The following is a 19,199-nucleotide window of genomic DNA, read 5'->3' as shown; positions in this document are numbered from 1 at the left end:
CCCATTTTTCTCCTCTTTGCTAAATCCTTCCTTTTTAAAAAAAAATTGAAATATAGTTGACACAAAACATTATATTAGTTTCAGGTGTACAGCATAGTGATCTGACAAATCTACAGGTTATGCTCTGCTCACCACAAATGTAGCCACCCTCTGTTACCATGCAGTGCTGTTTGCTACTACTATAGTACCAGTGGCCGTATTTCCTATGCTGTAAAAATCCTTCCATTTTTAAAGGCTTTTGCTGCTATCCCCTCTACTTGTTCTCATTCTTGAACTCTTAGAACATGTAGTTGTCACTAATATAAATATTTGTTAAATATTATTGAATTTATTTATTTATTATTTGTTTGTTTTTACTTATCCCATTTTCACTTACTTATCCCATGTGTTCTTTTTAGGTTATAATTGGAGGTTATAGGTTGGGACATATCCTAGTTTAGTGGAAAAAGCATGTCACCTATTGTATAAAATCTTTCCTCCTCAGGATGCCTGAGTGGCTCAGCAGTTAAGCACCTGCCCTTTGGCTCAGGGCATGATCCTGGAGTTCCGGGATCGAGTCCCACATTGGGCTCCCTGCATGGAGCCTGCTTCTCTCTCTACCTGTGTCTCTGCCTCTCTCTGTGTCTCTCATGAATAAATAAAATCTTTAAAAATAGATAAAATAAAATCTTACCTCCTCTTTAAAATAAAAAATGTCCTTATCATACCTACTTAATAAGCATTAAATGTGATACTGTGAGTGAATATACATTGCACATTCCAAAACTATATGTAAATGAAAGTTATTTTATTTAGAGATGATACAATTAAAAGAAGTTTAGTTCTTGAAACTATTTGTTGACAGTTGACCATTAAGAATACTGGACCCTGTAACTTTGAATTCATTCTTTGGTCAAATTTAACAGCTTCTCTTGTTCTATTTAATAGTGGTCTGCCACAGTTGGCATAAAACTAACTGATTATTAGAAATCTCATTTCAGGGGGATCCCTGGGTGGCTCAGTGGGTTAGCATCTGCCTTCGGCCCAGGGCGTGACCCTGGAGTCCCGGGATCGAGTGCCGCATTGGACTTCCTGCATGGAGCCTGCTTCTCCCTCTGCCAGTGTCTCTGCCTCTGTGTATCTCATGAATAAATAAATAAAATCTTTTTAAAATTTTTTAAAAAAAGAAATCTGGTACAAATCAGATATCTGGTACAAATTTTTTTTGATGAAAAGGAGAAAACTGCCTCTAAGGGGAGAAAAAGTAAACTTATTTGCAAAATGGCTTGATTATTATTAGGGATTTTTTTTTTTTTTCAAAAACATAGATTGAATCATTTTTGGATCCCAAAGTAATTTAGAGAAACTAGGGTGGTTCTGGAAGTTTATGAGATACATTTTGCCCCAATTAACATTTTTGAAATCTTGTAGGAAAGACTGATATAGCAGTCTTTGGAAGTAATTTAAAATTTTTCTAACTAGAACATTTTACAATTCATTTTTCATGTCAATAAATATGTGATTACTCACTTCTAGATGCAGATTTATTTTAGAAAGCGAAGGATTTATTCTGAGAGGCCTTGAGGAAAAGAATTATAGCCTAGGCTTTACAAAAGGAGGATAATTCTGGGACAATTGTAGGTCCTCAAATAAAGAGCCTACTTTCTTATTGCTTCTTACTTTAAAATATGTATGTATGTATATCAGACATAAGAACTGAACTCTTAATGTTGTATTAATGGAAGTGATTTTCTTCTATTAATGAACATATTTATAAAATGTCAGTATTTGATACAACTCCATCTTTCCATTTGAATTATCAATGTTACTATACTACTGATGTAAAGTTGCTACACATGGGATGGATGGAAGGAAGGAAGAATGGGAGGGAAGGAGAAAGGGGGGGAAGGAAGGACATAAGGAAAGAATGATTAAATCCTATGGTTAAAACACTTTGTATTCATTTTTCCCACCTTCTCCTATTTGCTCCCCACTCAAGACATAACTCAGCACAGAGTATAACAATGTGGCACTTAGCAGTGGTAATGAATCAAGTACTTACTTACCTTCTGACATCTATCCTGTATCACCTGGGATTTATTTAAATTTATGAACTATTTTTCTTATATTTAAATTTTTAGATCTATTAAATGTTATCTTTATTAGGCCAGGGATACCATATGGTATTATTATAGTGTGCATATGACATGCATGTGTGTGTATATGGATAAAATGTTCATGTGGTATATGCATTTGAGAAAGTATATATCCATGAGAAGACAGGTAATTAAAAAATCAGTGTGGGTTTGTGAGAGTTAATAGTGTGTAATGTGAAGATACTTACCAGAGTTTCACTATACAGTCATTTATTCAACACATTTCTGATAAATACCATAAATGTACTCCATACTGAGCCAAGAGGGGTGGGGTCGGGGAGAGTCAGACAAAGGTGACCCGAATGTGGTCCCTCTCTAAGAGACACAAGCATATAGGCACATAATTATAATGTATTGGATGTGCAATGAAAAGGCTGTGAACACATTACTAAAGCACATATAAGGAGAAAACTAGAACTGTTGGAGAATGTCAAGGAAGGTTTCACAGAAATGACACTGGAGATGTTTCTAAGGAGAAGTGTGAGTCCACAGGGAATATCTTTGTATAGTTGTCTTCTTAGAGGAAAGGTAGGAACAAAGACCATGGCTGTCTCAAGAGAATATAAGTTTTTTTTGTTTTGAAGTGAGGGGATATATATATATATATATACCGCAGGGCTGTACACACACACACACACACACACACACACACACGCATGACCTCACACCTTGGGATGCTGGCCTGACTCAGCAGCTGTCCTTTTGAAGTTGTATCTAGGGGTGAGCCTAATGCAGAAATGAAAGGGAACATGGGCTAGCCCTCTAGGCTACAGAGAAACCTCAGTTGCATAAGATACACTGCCCAAACTGACTATTTACATTAACAGGGAAAAGAGCATTTTTGCTGTGGCACAAGTTAGTCTTAATTTTCTGGGTAACTCTGAGGATATTCCAACAGATCATACTCTAGATTTCCGAGAAACCCACAAAGCAGACAGAAACCAAAGATCCTTGAAAGTTGAATTTCATTTGAGTTTCTGAAAGGGAAAAGAAGAGCAATAGTGGCATTATTCTGTTTGAAACTAAAAACTGTTCATTTGAGATCTAGTCTCTTCCAGTTGGCTGGCTTTGTAGAAGTGAATGAAATGATGTTAGTCAATTAGAGATTATGAGTTTAATAGAATCCATAAAAATCATATTCTTCTTTATTTAGTGCTTAGAATATTCTGTATTTTCTCTGGATAACCATCTTTATTCAGAATGCAGTAATTACATTAATTAAATGAGCTATTTGCTGTCAGCCTTCTGTTTCTATTGCAGATAGCTGGCATGAGAAGGGAGGGCTTGAAACCCTTTCTACTGACATAGCATTGGTGCCAGGTTAATTATAGTTTTGCTGCACTCCATTGTGAAGGATAGCAAAACCAAGCTGCCTAGATTAGGCATAATTAAGGCTCAGGGTCAGTTTCTAAGGCTGAGATCAGGAGTAGGGAGATTGAAATTTAATGTAAGAGTGAGGGTTGTACATAGGAATTGGGATTTGAATCTGATTGATAAGCCAAGATACAATTTTGGAGTAAGTAGAAAAAACAAGACCAGAGCTAACAAGCCAGAGGGGCAGGTGTGGGAGAGCAAGTCAGGCCTCTTTACTTTCTCTTTCTCTCCCCGCCTCCCCTCCCCTACCAGAGCTGTCTTTTGGTTAATGTAGCCTGTGAAGGCAGGTTATCTTTCTGTCAGGATCCTGACTCTTTAATATTTCTGTTTCTTTTATAGCCTAAGTTGCTTTCCTTGTCACAGAAACCCTTTTTAATGTTATTTTTCCTAAGCATTAACAAGAGGCATATTTGATATTAAAGGTTCATGAACGGTAGTTGACATTTTTAATCATCAAACATTTTTTGCCTCTATCTCTGATCGTTCAAAGGGGAACGTAAACAGATTTTGTCCATGAAAATTTAATATTTTGGAGCCAAATATTTTGAGGTTCCTTTTATTGCCACTAAGTAACTTCACTTTACAAAAGTTAACTCAAAAATATCTTACATTAGTGGCAAAGTCAAATAAAGTAACAATTTATTTTGCTATCCTACAAAGGTTAAAATGCTAACAATGTATTAATATAAACAATGGAACTAGTTCCCTAGGCATTAAAGAGATATGGGGAAATTCTATTTTTAAAATTTCAGTTGAATGGCTTTCTTAATAAACAACAATAAAAAATAATTAGTTATTTGAACTTCACACATAATCTTAGTTATTCATAGGTGCTTTACAGGGTATTTTTGATAAAAGTTGAGTTAATTTACATGTATCCATATGGTGCCAGCAAGCAGTTCATACCATTTTACCTGAATGTGGTAATTACTATGTCAAACAATCAATTTTAATAGCAATGATATTGCAGTGTGAAGAGTTCACCTAGAGCTTAAAACCGTCACCAGTACTGCTTTTGTGAAGGATAATTGAGATTTTGTGTGAAACACTGAATGAATTACCTCTTGAAAATGAAAGGAATAATGAAGATAAAGCGCTATTGTTTAATGGTTAGCCCCTACCAAGCAAATTTGTGAAAATGAAATTGAATACGAATTTTAAGTTTCAAAACTGTTCAGAGAGCTTTGAGTGAACCTGAAAGTTGAACTATGTGTCATTATAAAGACAAAAGCTTCTTTACTTTTTCTTGCAAATGTAGCATCCTCGATCCTTTTCCTAGTTAAATATTGGATTATTAAAAATGATGTTAATCACTACGTATTGTTTACTAGTGGAAATAAATACAAAAGGGGGATTTTTGGTCTCTTCTAGTCACTAGCAGAAAACAATTTGCCACAATTTATGTAGTAAATAAATGCATTATAAAATGTTTGTGTTTTAGTGATTCATCAGAAGTGGTCATACATTCAGCTGACGCATTTGCACCTGTTGCTTATCTACGCTTTTTGGAATTGCACTTGGAGGACAAGGCAAGTAAATCTAAGATTTACTTTCACAGTGATTTCAAGAGAAAATTGACACATATGCATTGGCTCCAGAAAAATTAGGATAGACAGGATTGAAAGTAGATCACTGAATTAAATGAGAAGATGGCTATTGGTGACCTTTTCCCAAAAAGTTGGTAATCCTTGAGAAATTGAATCTGCTCTTCAAACATCCTTCATATTCAATGAAAGGAACCTCTTATCTTATAGGTCTCTACTACTATTTCTGCCATGTGCGCACACAGAGTGAAACCCACTGAATTTCTGTTTAGACACATCAGCCATTATATGCTCAGCTTTACCTAAATAGCTCATTGTTCACCTTGTTTTTTTAGTATTTCATTTGTTTTCCCAGTCCATTGCCGTCTCAAAGAAAAGAATGTTATTTAAGTGGAGTATATTCACTGACACTGAATAAATGTGCATTTTTCTTCTTCTTCCTCTTTTTTTTTTTTTAAATAGGTGCCCCCAGTGTCTGACAACTGCAGAACATCTAACTATATACATCCTTCTTGAAGAGCATTTTTGGACATTGTTTACTAAGCTGCCATTTCTATATGAAAAAGACCACATAGCATTTTCTTAGCTTTCTTATGTCCAGCTTCTTCTCTGAATTTTTTTATTCTTACAAATATATATCTTTATCAGAAGAGGTTAATAGAAACATTGATTAATTGGGGAAATGTGAAAGTCTCATTCTTTATTATTGGCGACTTCCTCAGGATTCACTTTCTCTAACTTTTGTTACTGTGTACTATCCATGACCTGTACATGATCTGTGCCCCTTTTTCCCCTTTTACTTCATCTCTAACTCTCATTTCTGGAACATTTCTTTGCTTTCATCACAGTTTTATTTCCCTTCTTCTCTCTTTCGTGCTTTCATCTCTGCGAGTAATATAATGATGCAGAGCATTTGAATATTAGAATGAAAAGGCAATCATCACTTTATTTAGCCAATCAAGTTTATTCTACTGGCTGTTACTGACATGACTTGTCATTTTTGTTTTGGTATAGTATTCATTTTATCAACAGTATTGGGCAATCAAGAAGAATATTGGTAAATCATAGTCTATTTTATAACATTGAAGAATGCAGTTCTTATACCCAATGGTAAAAAGATAATCTCTTCAATAAATGGGTGTTTGGGAAACTGGACAGCAACATACAAAGGAATGAAACTGGACCACTTTCTTAAACCATACACAAAAACAAATTCAAAATATATTAAAGACCTGGAACCATAGAAATCCCAGACAAGAACATAGGCAGTAACCTCTTTGACATTGACTATAGCAACTTTTTTCTAGATCTATCTTTTGAGGCAAAGGAAGCAAGGGCAAAAATAAACTACTGGGACTACATCAAAATAAAAAGCTTTTACACACCCAAAAGAACAGTCAACAAAACTAAAAGGCAACCTATGGGATAGGAGAAGATATTTGCAAATGACGTATCTGATTAAGGGTTAGTATCTGAAATATGTAAAGAACTTATGAAACTCAACATCCAAAAAACAAATAATCAAATTAAAAAAAGGGCAGAACACATGAACAGACATTTCTCCAAAAAAGACATGCAGGTGGCCAACAGACACGTGAAAAGATGTTCAACATCACTCATCAGCAGGGAAATGTAAATCAAAACTACAATGAGATAATCACCTCATATCTGTCCAAATGTCTAAAATCAACAATACAAGAAACTGCAGGTGTCGGTGAGGATGTGGAGAAAGGGGAACGATCTTAAATTGGTGGGAATGCAAACTGGTGCAGTCACTCTAGAAACAGTGTAGAGGTTTATCAAAAAGTTAAAAATAGAACTACCGTATAATCCAGCAATTGCACACTGGTATTTACCCAAAGAATACGAAAATATTAATTCAATGAGATACAGGCATTCCAGTATTTATAGCAACATTATCTACAATAGCCAAGTTATGAAAAAACAAAATCTTGGTATTATCCGTGCTGACCTTAGACAACTTTGAATAGACTTAATTTTTTTACAACAGTTTTGGATTCACAGCAAAATTGAGCAGAAGGAACAGAAAGTTCCCATATGCCCACATGAACAGCCTTTCCCTACAATCAATATCTGGCATCCAAGTGGCCATTTGTTACAGTCAATGAACCCACATCAACACATCATTATCACCCAAAGTACATAGTTTCCATTATGGTTTGCTCTTAATATTGTACATTCTATGGATTTAGGCAAATGTATAGCGACATGTATCCACCACTATAGCATCATACAAAATAGTTTCACTGCCCTAGAAATCTGCAGTGTACTGCCTATTCATCCTTTCTTTCCCTCTTACTCCTGGTAACCATTGATCTTGTTACTGTCTCTACAGTTCTAGAATGCCATATAGTTGCAGTCATACCATATGTAGCCTTTTCACATTGGCTTTTTTTGCCTAGAAATATGTGTGTAACTTCCTCAATGTCTTTTCCTGAGTTTTAATTGTTGAATAATATTCCATTGTCTGGATGTGCCACAGTTTACTTATCATTCACCTACCAAACATCTTGGTTGCTTCTAAGTTGGCAATTATAAGTAAAGCTGCTAACTTGAGGGGATGAGCAATGCATGTTATGCTATATGTTGCAAATTGAACTCCAATAAAAAAATACACACACACAAACACACACACACACATAAAAAGTAAAGCTGCTATAAACATTCATGTGTAGGTTTTTGTGCTCAACTCCCCTGAGTAAATACCAAGGAATGTAACTGCCAGATTGTATAGTTAAGTCTGTGTTTAGTTTTCTAAGAAACCATCAAACTGTCCTCCAGTGTGACTGTAAGATTTTATATTGCCACCAGCAATAAATGAGAATTCTGATTGCTCTACAGCCTCATCAGCATTCAATATTGTCAATATTTTGGACTTTTACCATTCTAATAGGTGTGCAGTGTTATGTCATTGTTCTTTAATATGCATTTCCTGATGACATTTGATGTGGAACATCTTTTCATATGCTTATTTGCCCATTCCTATATCTTCTTTGAAGTTTCTGTTCAGATCTTTGCTCATTTTTTGAGTCGTTTTATTATTATTGAACTTTAAGAGCTCTTTGTATATTTTGAATAATAGTTCTTTATCAGCTATGTCTTTTGCATGTATTTTTCCCGGTCAATGGCTATCTTCTTACTTTCTTGGCAATATCTTTTATAGAGCAGAAGTTTTAATTTTCCTGAATTATTATTTCTTTCATGTATCGTGCCTTTGATATTGTATCTAAAAAGTCATCACCAAACCAAAAGTCATCTAGATTTTCTTTTATGTTATCTTCTAGGAGTTTTATAATTTTGCATTTTATATTTGGATCTGTGTCCTATTTTGAGTTAATTTTTATAAAAATGAAGAATATATACAAGTATAAAGACTGTGTCTGGATTCTTTTTTTGTAGCTGGAAGTATAGCTGTTCTGGCACCTTTGTTTAAAAAAAAACAAAAAACAAAAAACCTATCTTTTCTCCCTTATTTGCCTTGCTCCTTTGCCAAAGATCAGTTAACTTCTATTTATGTGGATCTATTTCTGGACTCTCTCTTCTGTTCTTTTGCTCTATTTGTCTATTCTTTTTATTTTTAATTGGAGTTCAATTTGCCAACATATAGCATATCACCCAGTGCTCATCCCGTCAAGTGCCCCCCTCAGTCACCCCAACTCCCCGCCCACCTCCCTTTCCACTACCCCTTGTTCGTTTCCCAGAGTTAGGTGTCTCTCATGTCTGTCACCCTCTCTGATATTTCCCACTCATTTTCTCTCCTTTCCCCTTTAATCCCTTTCACTATTTTTTATATTCCCCAAATGAATGAGACCATGTAATGTTTATCCTTTTCTGATTGACTTACTTCACTCAGCATAATACCCTCCAGTTCCATCCACATCGAAGCAAATGGTGGGTATTTGTCATTTCTAATGGCTGAGGAATATTCCATTGTATACATAGACCACATCTTCTTTATCCATTCATCTTTCGATGGACACCGAGGCTCCTTCCACAGCTTGGCTATTGTTGACATTGCTGCTATAAACATTGGGGTGTAGGTGTCCTGCCATTTCACTGCATCTGTATCTTTGGGGTAAATCCCCAGCGTGCAATTGCTGGGTTGTAGGGCAGGTCTATTTTTAACTCTTTGAGGAACCTCCGCACAGTTTTTCAGAGTGGCTGTACCAGTTCACATTCCCACCAACAGTGCAGGAGGGTTCCCCTTTCTCCACATCCTCTCCAATATTTGTTGTTTCCTATCTTGTTAATTTTCACCATTCTCACCGGTGTGAGGTGGTATCTCATTGTGGTTTTGATTTGTATTTCCCTGGTGGCAAGTGATGCGGAGCATTTTCTCATGTGATTGTCGGCCATGTCTATGTCTTCCTCTGTGAAATTTCTGTTCATGTCTTTTGTCCATTTCATGATTGGATGGTTTGTTTCTATGCTGTTGAGTTTAATAAGTTCTTCATAGATCTTGGATACTAGCCCTTTATCTGATACGTCATTTGCAAATATCTTCTCCCATTCTGTAGGCTATCTTTTAGGTTTGTTGACTGTTTCTTTTGCTGTGCAGAAGCTTCTTATCTTGATGAAGTCCCTAAAGTTCATTTTTGCTTTTGTTTTCCTTGCCTTCATGGATGTATCTTGCAAGAAGTTGCTGTGGCCTAGTTCAAAAAGGGTGTTGCCTGTGTTCTCCTCTAGGATTTTGATGGATTCTTGTCTCACATTTAGATCTATCATCCATTTTGAGTTTATCTTTGTGTATGGTGCAAGAGAATGGTCTAGTTTCATTCTTATGCATGTGGCTGTCCAATTTTCCCTTCCCAGCACCATTTATTGAAGAGACTGTCCTTTTTCCAGTGGATAGTCTTTCCTGCTTTGTCGAATATTTGTTGACCATAGAGTTGAGGGCCCTTTTCTGGATTCTCTATTATTTCTCTTTTATATTATATATATATATATATATTTTTTTTTTTTTACCAGTACCACAATGTCTTAATTACTATAGCTTTACAGTTTGTCTTGAAGTCAGTAACTGTTCTTCAATATTTTGTTTACTATTCTAAGTCTTTTACCTTTCCACATAAACATTAGAATCAGTTTGTAACTTGCTGACATTTTGATTGGGATTATATTGAAGCTGTAGACCAAATTAGAAAGAATAGGCATCTTGACAATATTGTCTTTCTACCCATGATCATGGAGTATCTCTCCATTTATTTATTTAGTTCTGTGATTTCTTTCATTTTCCTTAGACATTTTATCTGTCTACACTCTTGTAATTTGCTAAAAGTTGCCTCCTTTAGGATTTTTTAAAATTAATTTTAATTAATTTTATTTATTTATTTATTTTTTTGTGCAAATGACAAGCTTTGATGTGGCATTCTTTGTGTGGAACCAGAGGGAAACAGTGAGAGTTTCTTACCCAGAAATCCCATTGTATCTCAATGTCTTGGGTTGGGCAAAGTCACCATCTTTAGGGAAGGGTACACTCTAGAAGGGAAAACAAAATATGATTTCCAAAAGAATGATAAATAAATGCTAGAGTACAAAAATACAGATACTTTTCCATATGTTTTATCAAAATCACGTTGCTATTTCAAATTCATAGTAAATTAATTAACATTTTACCCCAAATAATAGTGAGATGAGGAATGTAGTGATATTTCAGAGTATCATTTGTTCCCTAAATTCCTTTAATGTTTATTTGTTCTATAACACATTTGCAATCTAGCTTGACCTCAGTTACTTTGATGAACTGCTGTTGGTCTTTTCTTGGTCTTCATAGTCCTTAGTTAATTCTTTTCCTTAATAATACTGACCACCATCTACCTGAGAAATTACCCTATACTGGTTATATACCACTGTACCATTCTGACTTCTACTTGCTCAAGATTTCTTCTATCTATTTCAGTAGTTTCTCTGCTTCCTACTTTCAACAAGTGTATATAGCCCCAAGCCTTTTTAAAGCTCCATTTTTTTTTTCTTTTTCCACATTTTCTGTCTGTGAAATTTTGTCTTCTCTCACAATTTACTTTTAAGCTCTATGCATGTGATTCCCAAGTTACTCTCTTTCTGGTCTTTCTGCTGATATCTACACTTTCACCTTAACTTTAGATCCTTATTTCTGACTGGCTGCTGGACATGACTGCCAACATGTGTCAAGTTCATCTTGTATAAGCCTTGAACTCATTTTCTCCTCCAAGTGTACTTTCTGCCTTTTTTTGTTCTTTAACACAATTGTTTTCCCCCTCATAACTCAGGAACAGAATATGGACATCATTTCTTACAGCTGTCTTTTCTTTACCATGACCTTCAGTTGGTTATCTAAGTCTTTACATGCTAATTCACTAGTATGTGTTTTACACCATTCCATCTCCATGCCCATCTCTCTAGTTGAAGTCATATCTTGCCCAGACTCTTCGACAACATGCAACTTCTTTAAGTGAACTCCTTGTTCTCATTATCCCCATGTTCTATTCCATTGCCATATTGACTTTTCTTCCTAGTTTTTGTGTATCTGCACAAAAATCTATAATACAGCTACATTGCTTTCTAAATAAGCAGAATGTTTAGCCATGAATTAAAAAGACTGTCCAACATGGTACCATAACTTCCTTTCTTAGTCTTGCTCTCAGGAACCCCAAGCATGTATCCTTTGCTCCAGTAGTACAAGAGCATTGGATGAATACTCCTTTTACTATGCCTTCTGCTTCTTTCCTCCCTTGCCTTTGCTTATTCTATCGTATCTATCATCCTTTTTTCATTTTCTTTAACTGTTTACATCCTTCCCATGATGCAAGCTTGAACTCATATATTCATACATTTAGTCATACCAGATGAACTGTCCTAACACTTTGTTTCTTACTGTTATAATGTTTAAGGACTTATTATTTCCACTAGGTTATAAATTTCTTGAAAACTCTTTTTATACTCTCTTTAACAGCTATTAGTTCTGGAATACAATGTTTTAATTTATAATTGATTGTTATTTTCTTCATATTTTCTTACAGAATTTTATAGACATGTGCTTCCTTTTCATGTTGCATAACATTTAATGAAAGTCACTTTCTTGTTTATTTTTCTTTTATCTTGTTAGAGAAAAATGCTCCTAAGCAAACCAGAATATAACAGGTTGTTAGTGTAAAATTTAAGTCATCATCAAGATTTTTACTTTACATATGATGACCCTTAAATTTCTCTAATAATCTATTTAAAGTGTACTTTAAGTTAAAATTATAAAGTTATTCATGTGAATATAAAACTTACATCAAGTAAACAGGAGATCCCCAACAAAATAACCGAATAATGGAAAGCTCCAGGTTAAAAATGGGGAAATAGGGAACCCTGGGTGGCACAGCAGTTTAGCACCTGCCTTTGGCCCAGGGTGTGATCCGGGAGACCCAGGATCAAATCCCACGTCGGGCTTCTGGTGCATGGAGCCTGCTTCTCCCTCTGCCTATGTCTCTGCCTCTCTCTCTCTCTCTCTCTCTGTAACTATCATAAATAAATAAAAACTAAAAAAAAAAAAAAATTTTAAAAATGGGGAAATATATTAAAATTTCCTTTGGGGCCTTGACTTTATTGCTTATGGCAAACTTGATGCTAAATGTGCTATACATCACTATAGTGACAGGCTTGAGAAAATGAAAAATACAAAGCTTTACATAAATCAGCCAAAAGATCATATTAAAATGCATAACCTTTAACAGAAGAATCAAGACTTTTACTTTTCACCATTCACAAGGTTTTTCTTCCTTATATAGTTGTTTTAGATTTTCCAAACAGCTTTATGGGAAATGGTACTTCAAATTAATTGTTGACAAGACTACTGCATTTTTAAAGAAACAGATTCACAGAAATTTAGCTTCAATTTTATTAACCAACTACTATGGCTTAGTACTTTATTTTTGTTGAAATAATCTCATAGGACAATTATATATTTTACAATAGTTGTAAAAGCCCACATTCCTAGAAGTTGTAACTTTTAAAGATATCACAGACTCATAGCCCATTCTTGGCTCTTTTCATTTTGTTTTATTTCAGAAATACCATCAAATATCTTGAAAAACTTTCTGCATTAATCTTTGTGTTTTTATTTTTTCTTCAATCTAACAAATACCTATGAGCACCTATTCTGTTTAAAAAACTCTTAGCCCTCCCCATGGAATTCACTATAAATAAGGACAAATTACAGAGTAATTTTAATTCTAAATTCAACACAAAGTTCTAACAGGTAATCGTTATTCCCAGCATCATGATTACAGTGACAGATATCTAGTCTCTCTAGAGTGTTGTGTAGGATATGATCCTATTTTTTCTGAAAAATATTGATGAAGGCAAGGAGCTTGTATATTCATTCATATTTGAATGAGGATGGTAAGAGTGGGCACAAAATAACTAGAATGATAATATTGGCTATCTTAGGGCAAGGGACCTAAAGAGGGAAAACAGAAAAGTCTAATACTTACATATCTGTAATGTGACTTCTTATTATGCACATATAATGTAAATTTTAAAATATTTGATTAAGAAAATTAACTACAGGAGGTAGAGATGGTTTAGTGAGTTCCAGTGCTAAATAAATGAATGTTATTCTACAACACTTTAGTAGTCTAGGTAGAAAGAGACATTCTAGGGCCCTTTAAAACTTTCCATAGAATTCAAATAAAAACAGTACGCACAATGTGGATTGAAATCTAGTTGATCCTACAGTGAAGTCTACACATAAAATGCTGGGCGGGGGGGGCAGGATATATATAAAAGAAGACCAAAAGAATTCAGATAGTAGTCCTCTTGAGTTTCTTATGCATGGGAATTTGTTTTTACCACTCATAGCAAACATGTATAAACTTGAAGACCCTGTGCAGAGAGATATGCTGCCATTGTCTCTATGCCACTTCAAGAATACTTCCTTACAGAAGGGACAAAGGAAGGAAGAAAATATGAATGATAACTTTTATTCATCAGTTCAGTACAGCTTTCCTACTCCACCCTCTCCCCCATCTTTGTCCTTAAGCTAAGAGCAGTAAAAAATGTTTTGGTAAGAGGGAGCAGAGTATTTCACAAATTTTAAATCCTAATTCTATAAACCTCAATGATATAACTTGAAATTCAGAGAGATTTCAGCCTTAGGTACCACTAAGTCACTGCTGCTGCAAATGGTCATTGGGGCAGAGTAATAAATAAAGCATCAAATTCCTTCAAATTTTGAGAGCCACTTGACTCCTTTCTGTCCCCAATGCATGGATTTCAGTAGTAGCAACAACATGCGACTGTGTCAAGAGGTCAAGAATCAAACTGGACAGTGAAAAAGTATTTTTTAACCCAAAATCTCTGGTGGATCTGTCAGTTGGGGGAGGGGGTAATAAAAATAACCAATTTTCTTCTCTGCTTTTAAATTTGACTATATATGTTCTACTGTATATTTAGTTGTTATGCTCTAATATGCAGCTTGTTTATTGTCATTGTTTTAAAAATAAAAATTCTGATGTTTTTATAAAGTTTCACTTTGGTGATTTCTTAGAAAAGTGGAATACTGTTCATTTATTTAACACATATTTATTGAGTGCTTACATCTATATGCCTAGCACTAGGGATACAACAGTCAACTAAACATCCCCAAATAATTTCCTTCATGAAGCTTTTATCTGTCAAAAATTATATTCTTGAACAATCAATAGGTCAAAGAAAAAAATCACAAGAAATTAGAAAATATCTTAAGGCAAATAAAGGAAAAAAAAAAAAAAACTAAAGCTTATGGGATACAGCAAAAGCAGTTCCAAAAGGGAAATTTATAGCAGTGAATAGATATGTTGAAAACAAAAGATCTCAAATCAGCAGCCTGACTTTACACTTCAAGGAACTAGAAAAAGACCACACTAAACCAAAAGCCAGCAAAGAAAAGGAAACAATAAAGAATAAAGAAGAAATAAAAGAAAGAATATGAAAAAAAACATGAAACTAAAGGTTTTGATTTTTTTTTTTTTAATAAAGAAGATTGACAAACCTTTAGGCTAAGAAAAGTAGAAGACAACAAAAATAGAAAACATTGCAACTGGTATAACAGAAATAAAAAAAAAGGATCATAAAAGCATGCTATAAACAATCATATGCCAACAATTGGATAATCTACAAGAAATGGATAAAGCTCTAGAAATATATAACCTACCAAAACTAAATCATGAAGAAAATTTAAATCTGAGCAGAACTGTATCTAGTAAGCAGATTAAATCAGTAATCAAAACTTTCTCACAAAGAAAAGCCCTGAGCCAGATGGCTCCACTAAGAATTCTACCAACATTTAAAGAATTAACATGATTTCTTAAACTCTTCCAAAAACTGAAGAGGAGGGAATATTTTCAAACTCTCTTTATGAAGCTGGCATAAAATCAGGCAAAGATACCACAAGAAAAGAAAACTATAGTCCAGTATTCTTGATGAATAGTGCTACAAAAATCCTCAACAAAATATAAGCAAACTGAACTCAACAATACGTTAAAAGAATTATACACTAGGACCAAGTGAGATTTATTCATGTGATGCAAAAATGGTTCAGCATACAAAAATAAAAGTATAGAATATCACATTACAGGACAGTAACTACAAGACTATCTCAACTGATACAGAAAAAAGCACTTGACAAAATAAAACACTCTTTTATGATGAAAACACTCAAAAACTAAAACTGGAAGGAAATTACTTCAATATAATAAAAACCATAAATAAAAGCCCATGCGGTATCATTATTCTCAATGACGAAAAACTGAACACTTTCCTCTAAAATTAGGAACAAGGATGTCCTCTCTCACCATTTCTATTCAACATAGTACTAGAAATCCTAGGCAGAGCAAGTAGATAAGAAAGGAAATAAAAGTCATCCAAATCAGAAAGGAAGAAATAAAATTTTCTCTGTAGGCAGATGACATGATCTTATATGTAGAAAACCTTAAGGATTTCACTCAAAAAAATTGATAGAATTAATAAGTGAATTCAGCAAAGATACAAAACCAATTGCAATACACAAAAACCAGCTGTGTGTCTAAACACTAACAATAATCTGAAAATTAAGAAAATAGTCTTAAAATTGCCTCAAAAATAATAAAATACCTAAGAATAAACTTAACCAAGAAGGTGAATGGCTTACACACTAAGAACAACAGCAACAAAAAAATGCTGAAAAAAAAGAAGACATAAACGGTAAGACAGTCTATGTTCATAGATTGGAAGATTTAATATTGTCAAATTAAGCACACTATCCAGAGCAAGCACAGATTTAGTGCAATCCCTATTAAAATCCCAATTGCTTTTTAAAATTAATTTGCAGAAATTGAAAAGGCTAGCCTAAAATTCATATGCAATCTCAAAGGACCCCAAATAGGCCAGATAATCTTTTAAAAAAGAACAATTCTTTACACTTACTAATTAAAAAAAATATTGCCAGCCTACAGTAATTAAAACAGTATGATACCAACATAAAGACAGACATGCAGACCAACAGAACAGAGAGCCCAGAAATAAATCTTCATGTATATATATGGTCAAATGTCTTCAACAAGAGTACCAAGTTACACAATAGGGAAAGCATACTATTTTCAACAAATGGTGTTGAGACAACTGTATATCCACATACAAAAGAATAAACTTGGACCCTTCCTTTGAACAATTTACAAAAATTAATTCAAAATGGATTAATGACCTAAACATAAAACCTGAAACTATAAAACTCCTTAAAGAAAACATAGGGAAAAGTCTTCATGACATTGGACTTGGCAGTGATTTCTTGGATATTACACCAAAAGCCCAGACAATAAAAATAGGAATATAAAAATGAACTACATCCAACTTCAAATTTATGCACAGAAATCAACAAAAGAGTGAAAAATCAACTTACAGAATAAGAAAATATTTGCAAACCAAAATAGTATCCAAGATATATAAAGAATCCCTGCAACCCAATAACAAAAATAATCCAATTAAAAATAGGCAAAAAACTTGAATATACCTCTCCAAAGAAGGTATACAAATGGCCAACAATTGTATAAAAATATGTTTGGCATCACTAATCATTAGGGATATGCAAATAAAAAATCACAATGAGATATCTCCTCATTCATTAGGATTGCAACTATCAAAAAAAAAAAAAAAGAAGAAGAAGAAGAAAAAAAATACCAAATGATGGGGAGGATGTGGATAAATTGAAACACTTGTGCACTTTTGGTAGGAATGTAAAATGATGCAGCTATTATATAATTAAAACAGTACAGAGGTTCCTCAAAAAGTTAAAAGAGAACTACCACATGACCCAGCAATCCTACTTCTGGGTATTTATGTAAAAGAATTGAAATTAGGGTCTTAAAGAGAAATTTGTGCTTTCACACTCATTGTAGCATTATTCATAATAGTTGAGATGTGGCAACAACCCAAATGTTTGTTGACTGATGAATGAATACAAAAACTAGTACACACACACACACACACACACACACACACACATTGGAATATTATTCAGCCTTAAAAAAGGAACCTGATCATATGCAACAACATGGGTGAACCTTTAGGTTATTATACTGTGCGAAATAACAAATCACAAAAAGACAATTACTTCATGATTCCACTTATTTGAGGTATCTAAATTACTCAAACACTTAGAAACAGTAAGTATAATATTGGTTGCCAGAGGCTGTGGGGAGAGGGAAATGAGTATTTATTCAGTGAGTATAATATACTATCAGTTTTGCAAGATGAAAAAGTTCTAAAGATCTATTGTTACAACAATAAGCATATAGTTAACACGGCTGCACTGTACATTTAAAAATGGGTAAGATAGTAAATTTTATGTTGCATGTTTTTAAATCTTCATATATGTGGAAATTAAACAATAAATTTCTAAGTAATCCATGACACAAAGAATAAATCCTGGGGGAACTTAATAATTTCTTTAACAAATTGATAATGGAAAATTTGATATCAAAATTGTGGAAAAATATTAAAGCAATAATTTTTAATGAAATTTATAGTATATATAGAAGATATTGCCACTTTATGCTAGCAAACTGGAAAACCTAGATAATTTAGAAAAATTCATAAAAAAACTTTGACACCAGAAAAACACAGCAAATCTGGATAGTTATATTAGGTAAATATATTGCTAAAAACCACACACTTCCAGCTCTAAATGGCTTCATCTGTAAATTTTGCCAAGAAAAATTGCCAATTTTAATAGAAACTTTACAAAAAAACAATATAGAAGACTCATTTTATGAGGTTATTATAAGGTAGCTTCTGTTAAGTATAACTGACATTTCTGTTGAAAACGTTTGGGAAACGATGACTCGTGTCCTTTTAAGCGTTATCCTGGAATATTACTGAACAAGGCCACTCAAGGAATATTTAATTCTCTAGGTGATCAACTATTATTTCACATAAAATTTACTGATTAAGGCCTAGACTCTGTGAAGTTACTAATTAATAGTTTTTTGTCCGGTAGGGATGTGAATGATTTCTGTAAGGTAGAACAGATAACCCAAAAGTTACAATTTTATTGCCCTGTAGGACATTAACCATTTCTGTATATCTGTCCCCTTATTATTCCAGAATTCTTTCATTAGTGTATCTTCTCTCAGATTCCCTTGGACTAGCTTTACTCAGTGGGTGAAGTCAGTCTTTACTGACATTTGATACATCTTCAATCTATATTTACCTTAGACTCGTGATTCTAATTTTTTTGAAAAATGTACTTGGAAATAATAAAGCCTGAAAATTAAGAGATTTTTTTAAAAAGTAAAGCAGTCTCACTCATGAACACAGATTTTTAAATCCTTCATAAAACATTAGCAAATTCAATCTGTGAGATAGAAAAATGAATACTGTATCATGACCAAGTTGGGTTATTCTAGGGATGCAAGGCTGATTTAACAACAAAATCAGTCAATGAATTCACCAAAGACAAAAGCATATGACCATTGCAAAAGATGCAGTAAACATCATCCTTCATTGTGAACTGATGAAATCTTTTCATTTGAGTTTAAAGACACAGTAAGGATGCCTGAAATCATCACTTCTATTCAACCAGTGGATAAGGTAAGAATAACAAATGTATGTATGTTAGGGAAAGGAAGAAATAAAACTATGATTATTT

The 19,199-nt window shown here is 33.8% G+C and overlaps 1 protein-coding gene across 8 annotated transcripts in view; it reads left to right on the top strand.

The window, feature by feature from the left end:
- Window positions 1-19,199, top strand: part of DPH6 (diphthamine biosynthesis 6) — a 195,285-nt gene that overhangs the window by 139,419 nt on the left and 36,667 nt on the right. For 7 of the 8 annotated variants that reach the window (XR_005381426.1, XR_005381427.1, XR_005381428.1 and 4 more), the window contains 2 exons: window positions 4,951-5,038; window positions 18,958-19,141. Coding sequence is in view for 4 of the 8 variants with exons in the window: in XM_038579974.1 (XP_038435902.1) it covers window positions 4,951-5,038; window positions 18,958-19,020 (151 nt within the window). In the remaining 4 variants the exon portion in view is untranslated. Of the gene's footprint in view, window positions 1-4,950; window positions 5,039-5,515; window positions 5,737-18,957; window positions 19,142-19,199 lie in introns of those variants that run through there. The other variant, XM_038579975.1, reaches the window with a different exon arrangement.

The sequence above is a fragment of the Canis lupus genome, chromosome 30 (assembly GCF_011100685.1).
Source record: "Canis lupus familiaris isolate Mischka breed German Shepherd chromosome 30, alternate assembly UU_Cfam_GSD_1.0, whole genome shotgun sequence".
In the NCBI taxonomy this organism is placed as follows: domain Eukaryota; kingdom Metazoa; phylum Chordata; class Mammalia; order Carnivora; family Canidae; genus Canis; species Canis lupus.
Note: the sequence above shows the minus strand (reverse complement) of the source record. Positions and strands in the feature narration are given on the sequence as shown.